General features: G+C 42.4%; 1 protein-coding gene across 18 annotated transcripts in view; it reads right to left on the minus strand.

Moving 5' to 3' along the window:
* RIMBP2 (RIMS binding protein 2) overlaps window positions 1-24,443 on the minus strand; it is a 312,677-nt gene that overhangs the window by 116,677 nt on the left and 171,557 nt on the right. For all 18 annotated transcript variants that reach the window (XM_069960976.1, XM_069960983.1, XM_069960980.1 and 15 more), the window contains one exon: window positions 11,997-12,086. In XM_069960976.1, coding sequence (XP_069817077.1) covers window positions 11,997-12,086 — 90 coding nt within the window. The remainder of the gene's footprint in view (window positions 1-11,996; window positions 12,087-24,443) is intronic.

Below are 24,443 nucleotides of genomic sequence, written 5' to 3' on the forward strand. Positions count from 1 at the left end.
CGCTCCTGCTCTATACGCGCTGAAGAATAAACATGTTCATTCTTCAGCACGGACAGGGCAGGAGCGCGCGCCTCCCATAGACTCCCATTATGAGCGGGAGGCTAACGGCATTCCGCGGCGGACAATTCCGTTGCGGAATTCCGCTACCTTTGCTCAGTGGGAACGGGGCCTTAGGGTACGTGCACACTGTGGAATGGCGACGGATAACTTATCGCGCATTCCGCAGCTCGCACCCGCCGGCAGACTGATGTGGACGCGCACGTTTTATGCACGGTTGGATTACAGACCCTCCGTCCCCACCCCCCCATCCAGCCCCACTCACACACCCCTCTTCTCCCAGGACCGAGTCGCCTGGACAGGTTCCCGTTCCCCCAGGACGGTATCATGAAGGATGACGAGTGAGTGTGCCCGAGTGTAGAGGATCACTGGGGGGCACCGAGTGAAGTCACACACATAAACAGGGGCGATAAGGATAGAGAGGAAACAGTGATACCTCACAGTTTTAAACAGCCAGGAGTGTCACTGAGCTGATCATCGGCAACAGCCAGCTCTCAAAACAGGGGAGGGGGTATTATTACTTTAGGGGCACATCAGTGGAGGGGGCATTATAACTATAGGGGCACAGCAGTGGAGGGGGCATTATAACTATAGGGGCAAAGCAGTGGAGGGGGCATTATAACTATAGGGGCAAAGCAGGGGAGGGGCATTATAACTATGGAAGCACAACATGGGAGGGGACATTATTACTATGGGGACACAGCAGGGCAGGGGCATTATAACTATGGGGGCACAGCAGGGGAGGAGGCATTAAAATTATGGGGGCACAGCAGGGGAGGGGGCATTATAATTATGGGAGAATGGGGACATTATAACTATGTGGGCACAGCAGGGCAGGGGACATTAACTATGGGGGCACAGCAGGAGAACGAGCATTCACTATGGGGGACAGCAGGAAAGTGAACATTAACTATGGAGGCACAGCAGGAAAGGGAGCATTATAACAATGCACAGCAGGGGATGCAGCATAATGGTGCATGAGAGACAGATGTTTAGCGGTATGGAGAAGCTCGGGCAAAATCTTGGATGTGGTTGTGAGGTACGAACAAGCCGGGTGCACAAAAGGAGGTCATCGGAGAATGGGAGGTTGCATGAGGGATAGTGGTGGGAGGTGGTCTGGGTCTAAACGTGTGGTTTAAAAGAGTAGAGTCAAAGGTGACCCCAAGGCAGCGGACAAAAAAATAAAGGAGGCTTCAAATGACTCTATTGATAAAAAAAAAATAATCTAAAAATCCTCGTTCTTAGAAGAAGATCTGCAATATCTATTTTTTTTTTCTAGAATCTGCACAAAATTTGTATTTGACAATAAAAGGTTAATTCATTAAACAGACATCGCCACTTCATTTCCCCTTTTTGAGATCAATTGCTTGGAAAGAGAAAAAGAAGCAAGAAATGCAATTACTGTCAGGCGGTGAAAAATTTTTGCTTGAGGATAATCCTTCAAAATTTTCTCCCCTCTAAACACATCACTGTATGAGCGGCACAAACCGCTTTACAATAGTGGACGGGCTCCGTTCCTTAATGGATTTCCTCAGAGCTTACATAGAGCGCTGTCTTTCACAGCTCACCTCATTTGTTATTGGATAATACGTCTGCAGATAGGGCCGTGATGCCGTTCGGCCGTCATTTGTCAGCCAAAGTCCGTCTTTGTGTCCCCTATATCTTAATTAATTCTCGGGAAAGCAAAAGTTGACCAGTCCAGAAGGGCGATAGGAAACCTTCAGTAATGAGCCTCCCAATGTTCTAGGTGATGGTCTGGTCATTACATGGGGTCACAATTACACATAAACACTTTGACTTTCTTGACATAAATGGGATTTTAACCTAATAATAAGCTAATAAACTATATAATGAGCCTGTATGAAATTAAGAGGGTCTCTGCAAGCACGGTTTCATTCCAAGTAGCTTTCTCCAGCGCGTTGTCAATGTTACAGGAGACAGCCAATTAACTCTAATAAGTATTTTCTATACAAACGTAATGACCAAAACACAAGATCATTTGGTGCAATTATAAAAGCCTTCGGTATCGGTAGTTTATAACATTTACATACTGTATAATAAAGGTATTATAAGAATAAATAAAGCTTAAAGGGGTACTCTTTTTCTTTCAAACCAACTGGTTTTAAAAAGTTATATAGATTTGTAATTTACTTCTATTTAAAAATCTCCAGTCTTCCAGTGTTTATCGGCTTCTGTATGTTCTGCAGGAAGTGGTGTATTCTCTTCTGTCTGACACAGTGCTCTCTGCTGCTGCCTCTGTCCATGTCAGGAACTGTTCAGAGCAGTAGCAAATCCCTTTAGAAAACCTCTACTGCTTTGGACAGTTCCTGATATGGACAGAGGTGGCAGCAGAGAGCACTGTGTCAGACTGGAAAGAATACACCACTTCCTGCAGGACATACAGTAGCTGATAAGTACTGGAAGATTCGAAATTTTTAAATAAAAGTACTGTTAATTACAAATCTGTATAACTTTCTTAAACCAGTTGATCTGAAAGAAAAAGATTTTTGCCAGAATATCCCTTTAATAGACAACAGGCATAATGATATTTACTCACTGGTCAAAACTAGTTCAAAAGAAAAACTGGAAACATAACAAGTCAAGTTCCTGATTTGATTTTTCATAGAGCTGGAATCTGGTAAGCTGCTGTTGGTACCAAGATCCTTTTGCACAAGTTTTGTTAAAAGAAACACTGTCAGTAGGTTTATGGTGCCCTATCTCAGGGTAGCATAAACTAGTGACAGAGAAGCTGAACAGAATGATGTATCACTTACATTGTTCTGTGCAGCTGATCTAAACATATCCTCCTGAATAACATGGGCAATAAGTAGTCCTCTCCATTATGTGCTCAGTAGTCCTGTATATTGATGAGCACCAGAAAACTCCACCCACCAACTGCTGATTGGCAGTTATCTATCCATGCTTTGTATAGACAGTCAACTGTCAATAAGCAGCTGGAGGGCGGGGAAGGGGTGTGGCAAGAATCCTATTCTCCTGCATATTAGGAGAACGGTTGAACAGAATGATGTCAATAATACACCTATCTGTTCAGCTTTTCTGAGCGTTTATGCTTCCCTGATTTCAGGCTGCATAAACATAGTGACAGATTCCCTTTAAATGTTCACTGCTGCATTTTAACACAAATTTATTCTAATCATCCAGAAGCAGATGTCCATATGTGGACCGAAGAGGCGGCTTGTACATTGGTTCATATTGCTTACACAGGGTCAAGGTACTAGTAAGGTAGGTTGCATGTCTCTGTAAGAAGAAGAAAAAAAAACTAATTCTGGAAAATATAAAGTTTTCTTGATGCCTATTTCATTGGAAGTGGATAAGAAAATCTCGGCACTCACCAAGTAAAGTATTGCTTGCTTATTATGTGCAAAACATCATAAGGTACAGAAGGCAACGTCACAGCCCCGCTGATGGATTGCCCGCTCATCCAGTAACTGCAGTGGTGTCCCGCCCTAGTCACCGATTGGCTGAGTGGGCAATCCATTATCATGGTATGTGATATTGTAGCAGTAGTGGTAGCCTGTGATTTTTTATTTTTGTGGGACTTCTCCTTTTAATGTATGTAAGCAGTAACGTAGCTACCATAGAGGCAGGGTAGACTGTTGCTATGGGGCCTGAGCAGGAGGGGGGCCCATGCGTGTGTCCTTCTGCTCAACCCCTTATGTACTGCAGTGTGTTAGTGACCCAATGTTTACTTACATGCTACAACACAAAAAAGGGTTAACAAGCAGAAGACAGAGATCTCTGCTTCACTGCACTGATAACCTCTGATGTCTGTTCTCCAGCTGCACAATCAAATAGGAAAGTATGCAGAGCTCCCTGCAGAGGTGTAGTAGGGGTTAAGAAGAAGGTAGTCGGCTCCTGCACCTATGTATTTAACCATAAGGGCTCCTAATGGGCCCTTTAGGTAAAAACAGTGGACTGTCATAGCAAGCAGCCATTGGCTCTCTGCTCTGCCAGTCACTCTTGTCTTTGCAGCCAGGATACATGTGATACATGAGGCAATATGGTTTGATCAAATTATATACCAACATCCTGGCGTTGGGTTTTAAATGTAGCCGAGAGGCATTAGTGTCAGCCATAGGTGTGAGGTGCAGCGTTCCTTTCTTTCCTTGTCCGTATTTTATTTGTCCCCCTTTTCTGAGTGCTAGCACTCTTCCGGGTAAGACCCATGTGACCCCAATCAGCAGGAGGCACCTGTGAACACATGGCCAGTACCTCCTAATTTTCCCATTCTACCTGCAGGAGTAATGGTGAGTAGTAAGACCTTGTTCACACTTGTGTTGCTTGGTGGCAGCTTTCTCCGCCGGCGGTGTCTGCTGGATTTTGGGGGGGGGCCCTTGGGGTTTGGTCCTGTGACATTGGGGTTGCAGGGTCATTCTATGGCCTCCCTTCCCTGTTTGTGCACACTTTGCGGGGTTAGCGGTCGCTGACTGACACAGTGTTGAGTTAGTGTAGGGACCCATGTGAACCAGGGGACCTGCACGTGGTACATGGGGCAATATAGTTTGATCAAATTATATACCAACATCCTGGCGTTGGTTTTTAAATGTAGCCGAGAGGCATTAGTGTCAGCCATAGGTGTGAGGTGCAGCGCTCCTTTCTCTCCTTGTCCGTATAATATGCGCAGTGCTTCGTGTTGTGCGTAGGGGAGGGGAAGCTCTTAAATTTTTTTTTTGCTATGCGGCCCTGTGAATCCTAGCTTCGCCCCTGTAGGTAAGTATAGCTTTCCAAGAGCTTCTGGGTGACTAATATTATAAAGTTGGGGGGGGGGTTATTTATATAATTGACATTAATTGGAATACAGATATTTTAAAAATCAAATATATCAAAGTCAAATATATCAGCATTCCCAGGAAAATCCTGCAAATAGGGAAACTGGAAATATCAACACCATAGAATAAGGGGGGGGGGGGGATTGTGCTTTCTTTCACATGGCATGGTCAGCTTTTCTAAAATGGTTACAGCTAAGTGTAGAAACAGCGGCTGTTAAAGCCGAGGTCCTGTCGCAACCAACACCCAGTTATTAAAGCTCTGGCTGAGCCCGGCAGCCTGAAGTCATTCTTGACCCCGGCCTGGGAATCCGGTTATGAGCTGGAAGTACACATGACATTTACCAATCAGGACTGCATTAGATATTATCTTTCAGTAGGCATAGTAATAAATAATAAAGCTAAATAAGAAGAAAAAAAATAAAAATAAAATACTGTACTGAATTCTAAGTTGCTTGCTTGGTATGATAAATAGGAAGATGAAAGATGCAATGGAGAAATAGAACTCTTTAAAGGACGGAGACACGAAATAAGATGGATGGATGGATACGTAGGTGATGCAGAGCGATAAATAGATAAGAGATGCGTAGGAGCAGGGAATTTCTTGCATTTGAACATAGCCTTTCTGTGTTTTCAATCCACTCCTGGTTTTGGTTGAAAAATACTGAGCAAAAATACTGTGTGTGAACATAGCCTAAGGGTAGAATTACACAGGCCAATAGGGGCCCGATAATAACTGTAAACTGCTCGTTTACTGGGCCTATTACAGGGCCCGATAATCGTTTAACAAGGGCTGCATGGACATAGTTACTGATGTCCTTGCAGTCCTTGCTTAAATTGTATACATTACCTATCCATGGCTCCTCCTGCGCTCTGCAGGGGCGTAGCTAGGATTCATGGGGCACCATAGCAAAAAAACTTCATGGAGCCCCCCTACACACTAATATATATATATATATATATATATATATATATATATATATATTAGGTGATGTGGCAAAAAAAATAAAAAATCTTGTGGCCAGAAGCAGAATCCTGCGTGCAGCTACAACAGTGACTGGCAGAGCAAAAAGCCAATGGCTGCTTGTTCTGTCCATCCACTGTATTTACCTATAACAGCGTATTAGGAGCCTCATGGTTATATATATAGGTGCAGGAGCAGACTACCTTTTGCTTAACCCTTTATTTACTGCAGTGTGTAAGTGACCCAATGTTCTCTTACATGCTGCAACACGAACAAAGGGTTAATACAGAAGACAATTAGCTCTATCTCCTTCACTAATCCTGCACTGATAACCCCTGACCTCTGCAGGTGCTCAGAGAACAGAGGTCAGAGGTTATCAGGGTAGTGAGGCAGAGAGCTAATTGTTAACCCTTTTTTGTGTTGCAGCATGTAAGAGAACACTGGGTCACCTACACACTGCAGTACATAAGGGGTTAAGCAAAAGGACACAGGAGGCTCTTATCTTCCCTGGGCCCCCTCCCTCCATGGCCCCATAGCAACCGCCTTCCCTGCCTCTATGGTGGCTACGCCACTTCGCTCAGCCAATCACTGGCTGCGGCGGTCCTGGCCTGTGATTGGCTGAGCAGCCTGTCAGCTCAGACAGGCGGCTCTGAAGCTGCAGCGCGCGGGACTCGGGGAGAAGCAGAGCGCAGGAGGAGCCCTGCAGCATGGATAGGTAATGTATTCTGCTTGCATATCGTCAGCCGCCGGGCGCGCACCTTTATTACACGTAGCGATGCGTGGTCGGCACCCGACAATTATAGGTCCAAATCCTAGTTGTTCTGCTAAGATTTGTGTTGTATGGAGCCATAATACAGCAGCCATAGACAGCTATGGGACCAATAGCACACACTATAATTATTTTCTACAAAAAAAAAATTCATATGAAATTGGTTACATTTCAGATACAGACTAAGGAGTACTTTGGCAAATTTATTTTCCTTTCAAATTAACTGGTGTCAGAAAGTTATATAGATTGGTAATTTAATTCTATTTAAAAATCTTAAGTCTTCCAGTACTTATCAGCTGCTGTATGTCCTGCAGGATGTGGTGTATTCTTTCCAGTCTGACACAGTGCTCTCTGCTGCCACCTCTGTCCATGTCAGGAACTGTCCAGAGCAGGAGAGGTTTTCTATGAGAATTTGCTACTGCTCTGCACACTTCCTGACATGGACAGAGGTAGCAGCAGAGAGCGCTGTGTCAGACTTGGAAGAATACACCGCTTCCTGCAGGACATCCAGTAGCTGATAAGTAATGGAAGGCTTGATATTTTGAAATTACAAGTAAATTACAAATCTATATAACTTTCTGATACAAGTTTATAAAACAAACAAACAAAAATTCTGGAGTACCCCTTTAAGAAAAAAAACAAAAAACAAAAACAGATCCACTAATAGGTTAATACATAGTCATGCCTACCCATACAATGGCCATATATTGGTTGACTATAAGTTAAACTATTTCTATATAAACTAGCAGTAAAGGAATATTATAGGTTTTCTCTCTATGACTGCTGCCGCTCTTTTTTACTGTCTGCTTCTTTTCTCATCGTCTTCCCATGTCTTTGATGGGATGAAGCCAGTCTGTGAACACCACATTTGCCGCTTACTACCCCTTGCTCCCATGAGACTTAAGGATACTTTGAGCTCGTACGAGTTTTCTACGACTTATTATTGGATTTTTAACCTCAAAGACATGAACTTCAATTTTTTTGATTTGCCCACAGACCCTGTTTGAAGTATTGTTGAGTTTTGAGAAGAAATGTTTATGTTTGTTGTTTCCTCTCCGTCGCCTTTCATACTGCCGGCAGGGGATGACTGATGTTGTATCCGCCTTCTTATGACACATGGAATTCTGTAAGTAATGGCTGCCGGCACCGTGTAAGAAAGGTGAAACGGGGTACTGGAGAACTGGCCAAGAATCCCTGCAGAGTCACGTGAGTTCTTACAAAATGCTAACGTCTCATGGGAAATTGCTAATTTAAATATTTATGCCAACCCCCGTTATCTCGATTATTTTCAGGAGACTTTGCGGCTATAACTTTGTTGTGCACTTTACCTTTATATGTTATAGGGGAAGTTTGCAGGCAGTCGGCAAGGACTGGGGCATGGGGACCCTGTGTGAGACCATGTGACTGCATTATTGACAGAGCCCCCGTGCCAGCATAAAACGTGAGGGTTTGTCGCCAAGCAGATTGCTGATTACTGATAGAGTAGTAGATGCTTGGAACAATCTTTGAGGAGATGTGGTTGGTAAATCTACAGTAAAAAATGGGCAGACTAGATGGGTCAGGTGATCTTTTTCTGCTGACAATCTTTTATGTTTTAAGTATGGAAACTAGGGATAAGCGAATTTACAGGACTAGCGCAAGGCTCAGCGGTCGGCTTGTCAGCCTGCTGCCTTTGAACTCAATGCCGTTCCGTTCCAGGTGCTCGGAAAAGCTGGATCCAGTGCTGGGAAACAGGGAAACATCTTCCAGTCCCAGGACTGGATCCAGCTTTTCCCAGTACCCGGCATGGAATTCAAAAGCAGCAGACTGACAAGCTGACCGCCTCGCCTAGTGCTTCGCCTAGCAAGTACTGTAAATTAGCTCATTCCTAATGGAAACCTGTCCTGATCGGGACCAGTAGACGCAGTTACTGGTTACAAGAGATATGCAGCTATGGTACAAAACAGAGAGCCACATCATTACCATGGAGCAGTAAAATCCCAGGTATTCATCTGGGTTTTTAGGGGCCGGTTCACAAGGAGTAAGGGGCCTATTCCACGGAGCGATAATCGGCCAAATCGGCCCAATTCGGACGATTATCGCTATTATTATAGCGATTATTAACAATTATCGACTAACAATAAACGATCGCAAACCAGATTGTTTATCGTAAACCTGAAATCGTTCAACGTATTACACAGAACGATGGTCGTTAGATACAATCGTTATTGCGATCGTTATTACGAACGTTTATTCCTTCTTATCTAAGGAAAACAATGAGCAATGTGCTATTACACTGAACGATTAGTGAAAAAATGCGTAATTACAGTGAACGATTAGCGAACGATTAACGATAATTTTAGGTTCAGATCTAAATCAACGATCAACGACATACAAACGATTTTTCGATCGTTGCCTGCAATTACACAGAACAATTATCGTTTAAATTCGCACGATATTACGATTTCCCGTGTTATAGGGCCCTCAGTGTGACACTTGCTTGGGCCAGCCCTCCCATAAGGAAACAGTGTCACACTCAGGCAGACGGGGTTCCGCCAGTTTTACTCCATGTGAACTGGCAGCGTGGGAACAGCGCCTAGGTGGGAGGTAATACACGTACCTTCCTCCTCAGCGTCCCAGGCACTATAGGGAGCTTTCAGCATGACGGATTCATCTAACCCGCTGATAGTTTCCCTTTATGGGGTTATCTTGTCTTGCACAAGAAGCACATGAAATCTGAACCCAGAGAGGAGTTACATTGGTGTGCAGCTTACATCACGTACGTAGCGGGAACAATACATGCGTTTCAAGTGCATCTGTTCCTTCTTGCCAGCTCATTCTCTGTACTTTCATATGGTGCTGCAGTACTTATACAATACATCTATGATTAAACCCATTCACATGGCCCAGCCAGGACAATCAGAGGTGTTCTGTGCCGAACCGTAAAAGAAGGAAGCGAAAAACAATCTTTAAATTTATTCCTCTGTGAAACTATCAATACAAGTAAAGTTAAAGGGGTTGTCCAGAGAAAATCTTTTTCTTTCATATCAACTGGTGTCAGAAAGTTATATAGATTTGTAATTTACTTCTATTAAAAAATCTCATGTCTTCCCATACTTATCAGCTGCTGTATGTAGTACAGGAAGTGTTTTATTTTCAGTCTGACACAGTGCTCACTGCTGACATCTCTGGCAGAGACAGGAACTGTCCAGAGCGGGAGAGGTTTTCTTTGGGGATTCATAGAAAACCAAGACAGAGTTCCTGTCTCTGCCAGAGATGTCAGCAGAGAGCACTGTGTCAGACTAAAAATAAAACATTTCCTGCAGGACATACAGCAGCTAATAAGTATGGGAAGACTTGAGATTTTTTAATGGAAGTAAGTTACAAACCTATATAACTTTATGATATCAGTTGCTATGATTCCTAACAATTCCTAACCGCACCTAATTAAATTGTACAGAGAAGACTAACATTGGAACACTCAAGACTAAGTACTGGAGAAATTAACTAGAAGTAAATTAGAAATCTGTGGCACTTTCTGGCACCAGTTGATCTGAAATATTTTTTTTCCCGGTGGAGTACCCCTTTAAACATCTTTCTCATCTTTCATGTTTTTGTAGGAAAAGGGGAACGTGATTTTAAGTTGCACTATGTGAATTTTATCGTCCGTTTCTGTTCAGAAAAGTGATGGTGAAAAGCGTGTGGTGTAGCAACACAGTGATCTATGATTTAAGAGTGTATTCATACTGTGATTGCAATGCAATATGCATATGCACATTGCAGATATACCCATATGCACATTGCAGATATACCCATATGCACATTGCAGATATACCCATATGCACATTGCAGATATACCCATATGCACATTGCAGATATACCCATATGCACATTGCAGATATACCCATATGCACATTGCAGATATACCCATATGCACATTGCAGATATACCCATATGCACATTGCAGATATACCCATATGCACATTGCAGATATACCCATATGCACATCGCAGATATACCCATATGCACATTGTAGATATACCCATATGCACATTGCAGATATACCCATATGCACATTGCAGATATACCCATATGCACATTGCAGATATACCCATATGCACATCGCAGATATACCCATATGCACATTGCAGTTATACCCATATGCACATTGCAGATATACCCATATGCACATTGTAGATATACCCATATGCACATTGCAGATATACCCATATGCACATTGTAGATATACCCATATGCACATTGCAGATATACCCATATGCACATTGTAGATATACCCATATGCACATTGCAGATATACCCATATGCACATTGCAGATATTACATATGCACATTGTAGATATACCCATATGCACATTGCAGATATACCCATATGCACATTGCAGATATACCCATATGCACATTGCAGATATACCCATATGCACATTGTAGATATACCCATATGCACATTGCAGATATACCCATATGCACATTGCAGATATACCCATATGCACATTGCAGATATACCCATATGCATTGTAGAAATACACATATGGAGAAACTGAGAGAGAAGAAAATCACCATATTCCTGACGTTTACCACTGATGATCACTGCCCTCTCGGAAAGCAAGCCCGTTTTTTTGCAAAAAAAAACGGATGAAAAAAAAAATGATTGCAAAAACGTAGTGTGAACCCAGCCTTAGCTGCAGTCAAGATTGCATACAACTTAACCCCCTCTCTCCGCTGGGCAGTAAATTAACGTCACTGCAGCCTATGGCTGATGCTGCAGAGGCGTTAATTTACGCTGCAGCATGACACAGGCGAAGGAGCTGCGCCTGTGCCATCCGTGGCGGGTACTGGCTATCAGTGATAGCTGGGGACCTGCTGCAACTCTCAACACCAGAGCCGTGCTCTGGTGCTGAGAGTTAACCCTATAGATACTGCGGTCAGCACGACCGCAGCATCTATAGGGCTCCAGACAGAGGATTCTCCCTCTACAGAGGGAGAATTCACTATCCGCTGTCCATCGGGGCTCTGTGAAGCAGAGTAAAAGATGGTAGCTATGGAAGCCGGAAGCCTCAGGCATCTGGTTTCCTGGCAAAGAAGGCCGGCGGGGGGAGGGAGGTAAACCAGGGAGCACACCGGGGGGAGGAAGGGAAGGCAAAGCGTGTGCCTGGTGCGCAGACATGCGCTCTGCCCCCTCCCCTCTCTCCCCTGCCGCTGTCACAAGATTGTAACAGCGGCAGGGGAAAGAGGAGAGGGGGAAGACATAGCGACATCAGCTTATGGGATCATTATGATCACATAAGCTGATGTCCAAAAACGACCTGGGCATTGATGCATCAATGACCCCAGGTCGTGAAAGGGTTAAAGTATTCCGGTGGCACTACAAAAGAAAAGCCTCAGATGTACGTAATAAATCAGGAAGATGAGAGACGTGTACCTGGTCATACTGCAAGGCCCTGTGGGATAAGCTGGCATACTGAAGACTTAGGCGGTTCTTGTCCTGAACTGCATCTTTTAGTTCATTTTCCTAGATAAATGGAGACAAGAAAACAAAGTAAATGGAATGAATTTACCCAAATTATTGACAGTGAATGTAATTTCAGGATGGCACAAACCAAACAAAACACGTTTGTCCTTTCAGCCTATACTAAATGTACTGATCCTCCAAGTCTCTTTAAATCTTGATGCTGGGAGTAGTGAAATTATTACTATTTATATTGTATTGTTTTATTTGTAAGTTAAATCTTTTTCTTTCAGATCAACTGGTTTCAGAAAGTTATATAGATTTGTAATTTACTTTGATTAAAAAATCTCCAGTTTTCCAGTACTCACCAGCTGCTGTATGTGCTGTAGAAAGTGATGTATTCTGCTGCCACCTCTGTCCATGTCAGGAACTGTCCAGAGCAGGAGAGGTTTTCTATGGTGATTTGCTGCTGCTCTGGACAGTTCCTGACATGGACAGAGGTGGCAGCAGAGAGCACTGTGTCAGACTGGAAAGAAAAAACTATTTCCTGCATGACATACAGCAGCTGATAAGTATAGGAAGACTGGAGATTTTTAAATAGAAGTAAATTACAAATTTATACAACTTTATGAAACCGGATGATTTGAAACAAAAAGATTTTTTCTTGAGAACCCCTTTAATAAAAAAAATAGAAATATGTCTAAAAAAAATGAAATAACAATAATATATCTGCACTTTTTTTTCCCCCACAAAGTATTTTTGCTCAGTATTTTGGTCAGTATTTTCCAACCAAAACCATGAGCGGATTGAAAACAAAGAAAGGCTATGTTCCCACACTGCTGAAATTGAGCAGATGGCCGTCATTTAATGGCAAATAATTACTGTTATTATTTGTTTTTTAAATTGCAGTTGTTTTAAAATAACGGCCACGGTGCAAACATTTGTCTGTAAACATGCCTTTCTGGGTGTGATTCTCTGTGCCTGAACCCCTAGCGTTACGGAGGGGCCCCAAAGGGAAGATCACAGGACGGCCCCTCCGTTACACTGTAGGCTCTGACGCAGAGAATCACGGCCAGTTAGTTGTGTTAACAGACAAATGTTTGCACCATACTTGGTGCCGGAGCACAGCCCACATGACTAGATAGCGGTAATTTAGGAAGTTTTGAAACTTGAATTTTTTGGGAGGGTGGGGGGGAGGAGTATCTGTAATGTGGAAACAGAGTATTTATATGTCTGGGAACCCTGCTACTGGCTGAATTATAATGTTACAAGATTCTGGCAAGATCTGTCCTGGAGTCCGTTCAGCAGGTGATGCAGTTATTGTCCTAAAAAACAACTTTTAAACTTGCAGCCCTGTGTCAAATTGGCTTGGCCTAGACTCATCGGACTCATCTCTGCAGCGCGCACGTTGGGCTTCCGAAAATGATATCTCCGTCCCGGGACCGGCTCCAGGAGCGGGGCTTGGCGAGATGGGGTAAGTAACTGGGGCTCTAGCGGTGGGTCGGGCGGCCTTCACCCTGGCACGGGGGTTGACAGGTTTCCTTTAAAGGTAAAATTGTATGGGTACAGGATCACATTCTCTGTGTGGTTGTCAATGCCCAAAAACAGACAGACAAAATACTACTTTCTCGACACCTGGTGAAGTCAACTCCCCTGATACAGCTGAACCGGCACATGCCTTCTACCGGAGAGCAGGGTCGTTTTATAGGGGCGGGCGAGCCGGGCCACCGCACGGGGAGCCCACAGCTAGGGGGCGCCCTGCGGCATCCGACAGTACCCAGCCCGCAGCCCCTGCATCCTCAGGAATGGCCCGGGGATCTGGAATCTAAGTTCCAGATCCCCTGGCCAGAGCAACCTTTAGCTGTGCGTACGCACGCACAGCTAAAGGAAACAGCAGCCGAGGCAGAGACACAGAGGCTTCCTGTGCAGGCGGCCTCTGTATGACAGGTGGCTGCCTGCACCGGAAGCCAGAAGAGGACGGACTCACCAAGAAGAGGAGCTGGAGGCTGCAGGGGGAGAGGTGAGTATATGGTGGGGGAATCCTGCACAGAGGGAGCCCCGGATATGTCCCGATAATCCCCCCCCACGCGATAAGCCCCCTCCCCCGGCGCCAAAGTTTACATGTCATCCAGCTCTCCCAGCATCCTGTATGTCAGTGTAATAGAGGTCACCCAGCTCTCCCAGTATCCTGTATGTCAGTGTAATAGAGGTTTCCCAGCATTCTGTATGTCAGTGTAATGGAGGTCACCCAGCTTTCCCAGTATCATGAATGTCAATGTAATGGAGGTCACCCAGCTTTCCCAGTATCCTGTATGTCAATGTAATGGAGGTCACTCAGCTTTCCTAGCATCCTGTATGTCAGTGTATAATGGAGGTCATACAGCTTTCCCAGAATCCTGTATGTCACTGTATAATGGAGGTCACACAGCTTTCCCAGCATCCTGTATGTCAGTGTAATTGAGGTCACACAGCTTTTCCAGTATCCTGTATGTCAGTGTATAATGGAGATCACCAGCTTTCCCAGCATCCTGTATGTCAGTGTATAATGGAGGCCACCAGCTTTCCCAGCATACAGTTTGGGACCTTATAAGTGGGAAAAGGGGAAGTAAGTTGCTGGAAGTGAGTGCGGAGCCGAAGATGTCTGTCTGGCAGGTCCTAAAGAGATGAATTGTAGCTGCAAGAAACCATCATGGAGGCCGGGGGCGGAAGGAGAGGAAAAGGGACCCGTCAGATCAAAGAAGACGTCACCTGTCAGTCACTGTATAATGATTTTGTATTCAGTGGAACATTATTTGGCAGGGGTGAAACACCGATCTATGCCGCAATACACACACTGCTTCTTTCTAATAACCCGAATCTTGATAAAAACCCCCCTACCTTCCCCAGGGATAAACTGAGGGAGGTTGGGGGGGGGGGGAGGGTATCAAGATTCGCCCTGTTGCCGAAATGACCTAGAAACTGCCCTGCCAGAGAGATTTTGCATATGGTAATATTCATTTCCTGCTAGGCCATGTTCACACAGTGTATAAACAACGCCTGCTTTTTTACATTTTCCTGCGACCAATATTACCATATCGGCTGCAGGAACATCATTTTATTGTAATTGGAATACGGGCACATTTGGGTGTTCCTGCCCTCCAATTAACCACTGAAGTCTATGCGATGTACCGCCATCAGAACGGCCATACATTGTGTGAACAACGGCCATTGTTTCTGCATTACTGCCCACAAATAATTATTTGTGCGGCCATAGGGGAACAACGGCCGTTGTTTAATATAGTGTGTGCGCAACGGCTGTTGTCCCCCATAGAGTTCAATACAGTGCATTATTTTAAGGCTAGAACAGGCTTTGTTTTAATTGCCAACAACGGCCGTTCTTGTCTTTAAAAAAATACACCGTGTGAACACAGCCCTAAAGTTTAATGCTCCGCTATATTCTTTGTGGTAGTCATTCGCACAATCCTTTCCAGTACACGCGCTATAGAGCAGCAGTCGGTTGGGTGTCGCCCGGTTTACTGTATTTCTTTTTCAAATGAAACTCATGATTTTACTAGCAGCGTGAGATGCCAACCCTGGACGGAGCGTGTGCCAGTCTAGATGATTAAGTCACCGCTTTCTCTAATGCTGCTGAGTGGACATCTGCCCAATTCCATTTGTACTCAGCCTATCAATTTACTACATGCCGAGCTGCAAATTGCTCCATAAGAGCTCCGTGTTCTCTGACCTCTCCCCAACGCCGAGGAAGAGACGCTGCAGTCATCTCACGCATTTAGTCTCCCAATATCAATTATTAGCAATAAATGATAGAGAATAGCTACAACCTGCACTTTGTTTAGACGACACAAAGAACATTGTTAATTAAGTCACTACGATGGCTCAGCACCAGGGTCCTGGGTTCAAATCACATCAAGGGCACAGAGTCTGTATGTTCTCTTCGTGTTTGCATCGGTTTCCGCCAGGTACTTCGGTTTCCTCCCAAAACATACAGATTGGTCAATTTAGATTGTGAGCCTTAATGTGGACAGGGACCAAAATATTTTAAGTATCTGTGCTGTTAACGGGTAAGCTGTAGGAAATGTACCGACTTCCTCAGGGGGAAAAATGCCTGCTGCAGGACATACAGCAGCTGATAAGTACTGGATGGCCTTAGATGTTTAAATAGAAGTAATATACAAATGTGCATTAGTTTCTGGTACCAGTTTATTTGAAAAAAAAAAAAAAAATCACCGGACTTCCCCTTTAAGCATATAAACCATGTATTAGGGTAGCTTCACAGGTACCGGATTTGCAGCTGATTTCAAGCTGCAAGTTTGCAGTTTGAATCCCAGTACAGTAAACTTCAATAGGGTTACATGCCAGTATGAAACCTGGCCCCAATAACCCCCCCCCCCCCCCCCCCCCCGCTGTAGCATACATTGTCTGATCGAACGCGTCTGCATGTGAGGCTCCCGTCTCCCGTTGGTCCCGCTCAGCCAATCAGTGCACGGCAGTTAATGTATGTTGCATGTTGTATGTTACATAGTCTCATGAAAATTATGTATGTAACCCTATTGATGTTCACTTTTTACATAAAACGGATGAAAAAACAGATGTAAAAATGGATGCATTTGTGTGCATCTGTTTCGATCTGTTCTTCCATTGACTTCCATTATTAAAAAAAAACCAAAAACACATCTAGTGACGTGGACTGAGGGGCGGGATCTGAGGAAGCGCCACAAAGGAGGCGTGAAACAGCTGTCATCATCAGTGGGGGGTGTCTGGCGTCCTCCGCCTGCCTGAATTATGCTGTAAACACACTCGTTGGAAAATAAAGCAACACTTTACTGGTGAGTGCATCCAGATTTCTTTTTCTCTTTGAAAGTTTAGTAACCCTATTGATGTTCACTTTTTACATAAAACGGATGAAAAAACAGATGTAAAAATGGATGCATTTGTGTGCATCTGTTTCGATCTGTTCTTCCATTGACTTCCATTATTAAACAAAAAACAAAAAAACATCAAATTATCGAAATGCAGCCTTTTTTTAACGTTCGCAGAAAATCGACCAGAAAAAACAACTGTAAAAATGTAGTATGAACCCAGCCTTAGGTAACAAGACCCACAGCAAGGAACATGTTCTAAGGCTGGGTTCACACTACGTTTTTGCAAAACACAGATGGAAAAAAAGATGCATTTGTACGCATTGGTTTTGATTTTTTTTTTTTTCATTGACTTCCATTATAACAAGAATAAAAAAGGATCAAAACGCATCCGATTTTTTTAACGTACACAAAAACATGGCTAACCTTATTTTTGTGTACGTTTAAAAGAAAACAGATGCGTTTTGATCCATTTTATTTTTTTTTTATTTTTATGGAAGTCAATAAAAAAACAGATCAAAACGGATGCACACAGATGCATCCATTTTTTAGCAAAAATGGATGAAAATAACAGATTAAAAAAACGTAGTCTAACCCAGCCTGGGTCCAGCTCCACACAAAATGGTGGCCTATAATATACACGGTATTTGGTATATTTTTCAACCTAGACGGTATAGCAATAGAGACAAAGTGAAGTGAGCTGTAATTCAGCCCTGACGATTGTATGGAACACAATATGACATAGAGAATTGGGTAAAGCCGGTGTCCCTGTCCCTCAGTACATTATTTATCATGTCATTCCTGGAGCCGGTGACAGAGGGAGCAGGGACTTGGCAGCGCTGATCCCACTGGCATCCGCACCGCCAGCACCAGCCAGTCTGATGCTGCTTCCATTTTACAGTCTGGTTGTTACTTACGATTACGATTAGTAAAGTTGCTCTCATCTCTGGTTTTGTCCGTGTTTGACATTACAACGTCCTTTCAGGTCTGTTAATTATTAAATGCCATTTTGTGCCTCACTATGTTACTGTGTTAAGCAGTTGTATCTCCAATGTGGGAGAGAGAGAGAAGGTCATAACAATGAGGCACCTCAAAAAGACAGGACCTAATAGGAACAGGCAGCAATGAATGTAGAAGGAACCAATGTCTCTATATACATCTATATTTATTTATTAAAAAAGGCACATTTTTTACCAGCACTCCAATCTTCATATAAAACACACGATTTATTTCGAAACATTAAAAAAAACATTGAAAATGCCTGGCAGGAAAAACAGGAGGGAAAAACAAAAATCCCAAAATAAATAATTAAATTATATATATATATATATATATATATATATATATATATATATATATATATATTAATAGTGGTTTCTGGTTCATGCATGTATAGAAGGCCAAACTTATAAACTAGAAACAAATAAACTGGATAAAGAAGCGAGACATTGCAGTAGATGGAGAGCAGAGGTAATACGCATTAGCATAAGGCACCATGACAGCCTTTGGGCCCTATTACAAGAAAAGATTATCGTGCGAAAAATCGTTATATCGTTCGAATTTAGGCAACACCCTTTCCATGTGTATGCCGCCAACAATCAAATGACTAAAGAAAATTTGTTCGTATGTCGTTGATCACATCTTCTGATCTGACCATAAAACAATTATTAATCTTTCACTAACCGATTGCAATTCTTTCAATGTACATACACATCGTTCATTCGTATATTCATTCACGTTCTTTGTATTATGGTGAATGATTACAGATCTTTTCCAAAATCAATTGTTTGAAATTGGTTATGGATAACTGGTGGAAACGTAAAATCGCTTAGTCTCATAGAGCCCTTAGGCTATGTTCACACATAGTATTGTAGTCAGTATTTGTAGCCAAAATCAGGAATGGAACCAACAGAGAAAATCTATCATGGAAAGATTTGTACTGTTTCTGTGTTTTCAACCCACTCCTGGTTTTGGTTGAAAAAAATACTGATCAAAAGACTAAAAGAAATAGAGTTATGTGACTATAGTGTAAAGGAGTTGGGGGTTTCCCTAGGGTTGGGCAGAGAATGGACCATATATTATATTGACATAGATTTATTAAAGGAGAAGTCCGGGGAAAAGTTTTCTTAAAGTATTGCATTACCCCCTAAAAGTTATACAAATCACCAATATACACTTATTACGGGAAATGCTTATAAAGGGCTTTTTTACCTGCAATTACTACTGCATCAAGGCTTCACTTCCTGGATAACATGGTGATGTCACTTCCTGGATAACATGGTAATGTCACTTCCTGGATAACATGGTGATGTCACTTCCTGGATAACATGGTGATGTCACTTCCTGGATAACACGGTGATGTCACTTCCTGGATAACATGGTGATGTCACTTCCTGGATAACACGGTAATGTCACTTCCTGGATAACATGGTGATGTCACTTCCTGAATAGCATGGTGATGTCATGACCCGACTCCCAGAGCTGTGCGGGCTGTGGCTGCTGGAGAGGATGATGGCAGAGGGACACTGAGGGACACAGGGCACTGGAGGGACACTGAGCATCCCTCTGCCATCATCCTCTCTAGCAGCCACAGCCCGCACAGCTCTGGACGGGTTGTGACATCACCATGTTATCCAGGAAGTGACATGACCATGTTATCCAGGAAGTGACATGACCATTTTATCCAGGAAGTGACATCACCATGTTATCCAGGAAGTGACATTACCATGTTATCCAGGAAGTGAAGCCTTGATGCAGTAGTAAGTGCAGGGAAAAAAGCACTTTATAAGCATTTCCTGTAAAAAGTGTATATTGGGGATTTGTATAACTTTTAGGGGGTAATGCAATACTTTAGGAAAAACTTTTGCCGGACTTCTCCTTTAATATATAGGATATTCTTTATTGTATTATAGACAATATAGACATTATAGATAGATTTTTAAGCACAAAGAAACTGATCAAGTTATTTACTTCTTATGCAAGTAAAAGTCACTGTTGTACCTCACTGCCTCGACTCCTCTGCACCTCATCACCATCAAGGGCTTCTCCATTAACACCTCAGGGGGAACTCAAGTACCATCCTCACCAGCCACCTAGGTGCAGTACCTCTCTTTAACCTCTGTGGCAGTATTTACCTCAGGAAGAGGGAGAGAGTTATTACCACTCGGCCTGTGACAGGATATATCTTCATTTATTGATCATAACCTCCATCCTCTCTGAGATCCCCTCACTCCAGGCTGCTACATGACCTGTGTGGTTATACAGCAAATCACCAATTACTACACAGGGTGCCACTGACCCTTATTGCCTGGCATACGTAGCTTACACCCTTTGGCTATGTTCCCATGAAGGCTTTTTTGACCGTTTGCGACCAAATAACCAGTGTTATGCCATAATTTGTAAACTAATGGCCGTTATTTGGCCTCAAACGGGTGAATTCTGATGTGGACACATCCGTGCGGGCACGCATCTGAATTCCCCGCTACTCACAATGGAGCCGCACGCTTCATTGTGTGAAATGACAGGGTTTTCTGCGGCCGCTATTCAGTGAATAGTCAGACATGTCAGTTTCTTGCGACCCCGCTAGGGATCCCGTCCGGAGCGTATACTATGTGTATACACTCCGGCCGGGACTCTCTCAGTCGCAGCACTACGTAAGTACCGTAGCTATCAAGATGACACAGTGAGAGGTTACTGGGGGAAAGATCAGAAGCAACGTGAGAAAATATTACTTTACTGAAAGAGTAGTAGATGCTTGGAACAAACTTCCAGCAGATGTGGTTGGAAAATCTACAGTAACTGAATGTTAACCTATCTGGTATATATATATATATATATATATATATATATATATATCCTAAGATAATAATAAGAGAAATACTAAAAGGGCCTAGACGGACCATGTGTTGACAGTCTTCTATACTTTTATGTTTCTAAGTAACCTTATGCTTTGTGCACTCAGGAGCCTTATATCTCCATCGTTCCTGATGTATACAGAGGAGACTGCCATATGCCATTTTATAAAAAAAAAAAAAAAAAAAATGGCATCAAGTGCTATTGTACGCAATGTATACTACATGGAATACTTTCTTTGCTGGAGTTCTGGGTATAGGAAAAAAAATAAAATAAAATCAGTCTGTAATCTTACACAAATGGAAAAAAAATTCCAACCGAAAGAACACTCATCTGGCCTCATATAATTGAATACAGGCTTATCGATACATTGCTCTTTATTGCTTTTCCTGGAATATAGGCTAAATGCAGAGCTCAGACGTAACGGGTGCCGGGGTGTTATATGTACATGTACATAAAATATTATTTCAATAGAAAGTATGGCAAAGGGCACTAAGGCTGGTACTGGCATAACATTAGGAGTGTGGGAAGATGCGGGGGACATGTTTCTCAATACTGTAATCATAGTGCCATAGGTTAGAGACAAGGATTGCTCAGAAAATTGTACAAAAAGTATAAAAATATTACAATACTTCATGATGTATCCTGTCAATCCATAGAACTATAAATATATCTATCTATATACACAAGGAGAGAGAGAGCGTCAACACCACGGTAGCAATTAGCACAGTGACTGACCTCTAGATGTCTATTAAATTATATGAAAAAGAGACCATCAAATTATTAAAAAAAAAAATAAAAGTCCAAGCATTACACTGTGTATTCTTCTGCAATAATATATATATATATATATATATATATATATATATATATATATATATATATATATATAATTATTATCATTATTATTATCATTATTATTATCATTATTATTAAATACTATCATTTATTGCAGAACTGGGCTAGCCATCACTTCTTGTCATTTATTTGATTATATATATATATATATATATATATATATATATATATATATATAAAATCAAATAATATATATATATTTGTAATGGCTAGCCCAGTTCTGCAATAAATGACGGGATTTAAAGCAACTTATAAGAATACACAATACACACAAATACTCAAAAAGAACCTTGCAAATGATAAGCTGAGTGCTGCTAGACACTGACACAACATGAGAGCGATAGATGCCGCCATCATCCATCCTGTACATCAGGCGCTCCTTTACCTTATAGTATAGCAGATGCATCCTCCAGCCAGGCTGAGAGAGAGGGACACACGCGGCTTGCAGTGTGCTACAGCCCTGCTATCTCTCCCAGCACAAGCAGGAAGGACTGGATATGAAATTACACAGGAGGAGGATGATTCGTGTAGATTAATGTAATGTGACAATACTGTCTGGGTAACAAAGTTCTGCGTTGCCTGGAGTAAGGCATCTGTTTGTGTTATCTGTTTTTTCAGCTATCACCAAATATAAGTGGTCTGCTCCTGTCCTACCTTCCATCCTGCGAGACCATCACAATGACTTGGCATATACCGTGTAATGGTGAGAAATACAACAATATTGTAGAGCTAATCCCTTCTTTTAGATCAAAGCTTTGTAAAAAAAATATTCCGTTCCCTAGATTTAATTTGCACTTAAAGGGGTATTCCAGTCAAACATAACTTTTTATATGTTGCTGCCCATGGTGAGACTAACAACTCATTCCATACTTGTTATTATGTATTCAGCCTCCTTCCCCCAGTTCTGAGATGCTGATTTCTGCTGAAGACACAAAAATCTTTGTGTAAGCTTTTCTCTCTGTCTTCCCCTCCTCCCCCCACACTTGTGAGACAGCTGATGTAAATAAGTCCCTTGACAGCTGTATCTGCAACATTGTAGCTTCTTTGTAATGCTGGGAGGGTTAATCTGAGGTCAAGCTGCTGATGAACTCACTGTGATTAATCCTCCCGGTATTACAGGGAAGCTACAATGTTGCAGACCCAGCTAGTCAGAGACATGTTTACATCAGCTGTCTCAGAAGGAAGGGGGAGCAGGGAGGGAGAGAGAGAAACTCACACACAGATTTTTGTGTCTTCAGCAGAAAGCAGCAGCTCAAAACTGGGGGAAGGAGGCTGAATAGATAATAACAAGTATGGAAGGAATTGTTAGTCTCATCATGTGCAGCAACATATCAAATCATGTCATGTTTGAGTGGAATGTTCCTTTTAAATACTTATTAATTGATAAGATACTTATTTAATAATCTATTAATGTTTAATAATCAATTAAACATTTAAGTAAATGACATCTGACAGCCAGTAAAAAAATTAAATTACACACACACACACACACACACACACACACACACACACATATATATATATATATATATATATATATATATATATATATATATATATATGTAATAAAGATCTTTGTCAGTAGAGTTGAGTTGGTCTGAGTACTTTTTGTGCACTATAATTTGCTGACTATGAAACAAACACACTGTGACCATGTTTTTCTGTACACTAAAAGTAGCCATTTAAAAACGGACTGCAAAAACGCAGTGTGAACCCAGCCTTACAAGCTTTATTCAAATTTTTAATAATAGGGCTACGCTCACACACCGTACAGACAACGGCCGTTGTTTGGCACTCAAAAACGTAATATTAAGTGTCAAACAGCTGCCGTTATTGCATTGAAAATTGCACTGAAAGCATTACACAACGGACGGAAATAACCGACATGTCAATTTTATTTCAATGGCCGTAGCAAATACAATATGTGAACAACGGCTGTCGTTTGCATTGACTTCAAAGCAACAGATTTCACTATGAAAAGAATGACCATTGTTTTAAGGGGGTACTCCAGTGAAAATCTTTTTCTTTCAGATCAACTAGTTTCAGAAAGTTATATAGATCTGTAATTTACTTCTATTTTCAAATAGTACTCATCAGCTGCTGTATATCCTGCAGGAAATGTTGTTTTGTTTTCGGTCTGACACAGCACTCTCTGCTGCCACCTCTGTCCATGTCAGGAACTGTCCAGAGCAGGAGAGTTTTGTATGGAGATTTGCTGCTTCTCAGGACAGTTCCTGACATGGACAGAGGTGGCAGCAGAGAGCACTGTGTCTGACTGAAAAGAAAAAAACATTTCCTGCAGGACATACAGCAGCTGATAAGCACTGGAAGACTGAAGATATTTAAATAGAAGTAAGTTGCGAATCAATATAACTTTCTGAAACCAGTTGATTTAAAAGAATAAGATGTTCACCGCAGTACCCCTTTAGGGAAGCTTCACACACACCGTATCGCAGCAGATCCGCAGCTGATTTGATCTAAATAACTGAACACAGCATCAAATCTGCTGCAGATCCTTAAAGGGGTTATCCAGCTCTACAAAAACATGGCCACTTTCCCCCCACTCTTGTCTCCAGGTTGGGTGGGGTTTGTAACTCAGTTCCATTGAAGTAAATGGAGCTTAATTGCAAACCGCACCTGAATTGGAGTCAAGAGAGGAGGGGGGAAGTGGCCATGTTTTTGTAGCGCTGGATAACCCTTTTAATTGAAAACAACGGCCGTTCTGGTCATAAAATAGACATAGTGCGAACATAGCCTTAGGGGTGAGAAAACATACAACGCCATTTGCCTTGAACTTTCTGCCATTTCAGCACCATGACCAGTGGACAGCTCCTTCATTATCAGACTCCTA

Source organism: Dendropsophus ebraccatus, chromosome 3 (assembly GCF_027789765.1).
Source record: "Dendropsophus ebraccatus isolate aDenEbr1 chromosome 3, aDenEbr1.pat, whole genome shotgun sequence".
In the NCBI taxonomy this organism is placed as follows: Eukaryota; Metazoa; Chordata; class Amphibia; order Anura; family Hylidae; genus Dendropsophus; species Dendropsophus ebraccatus.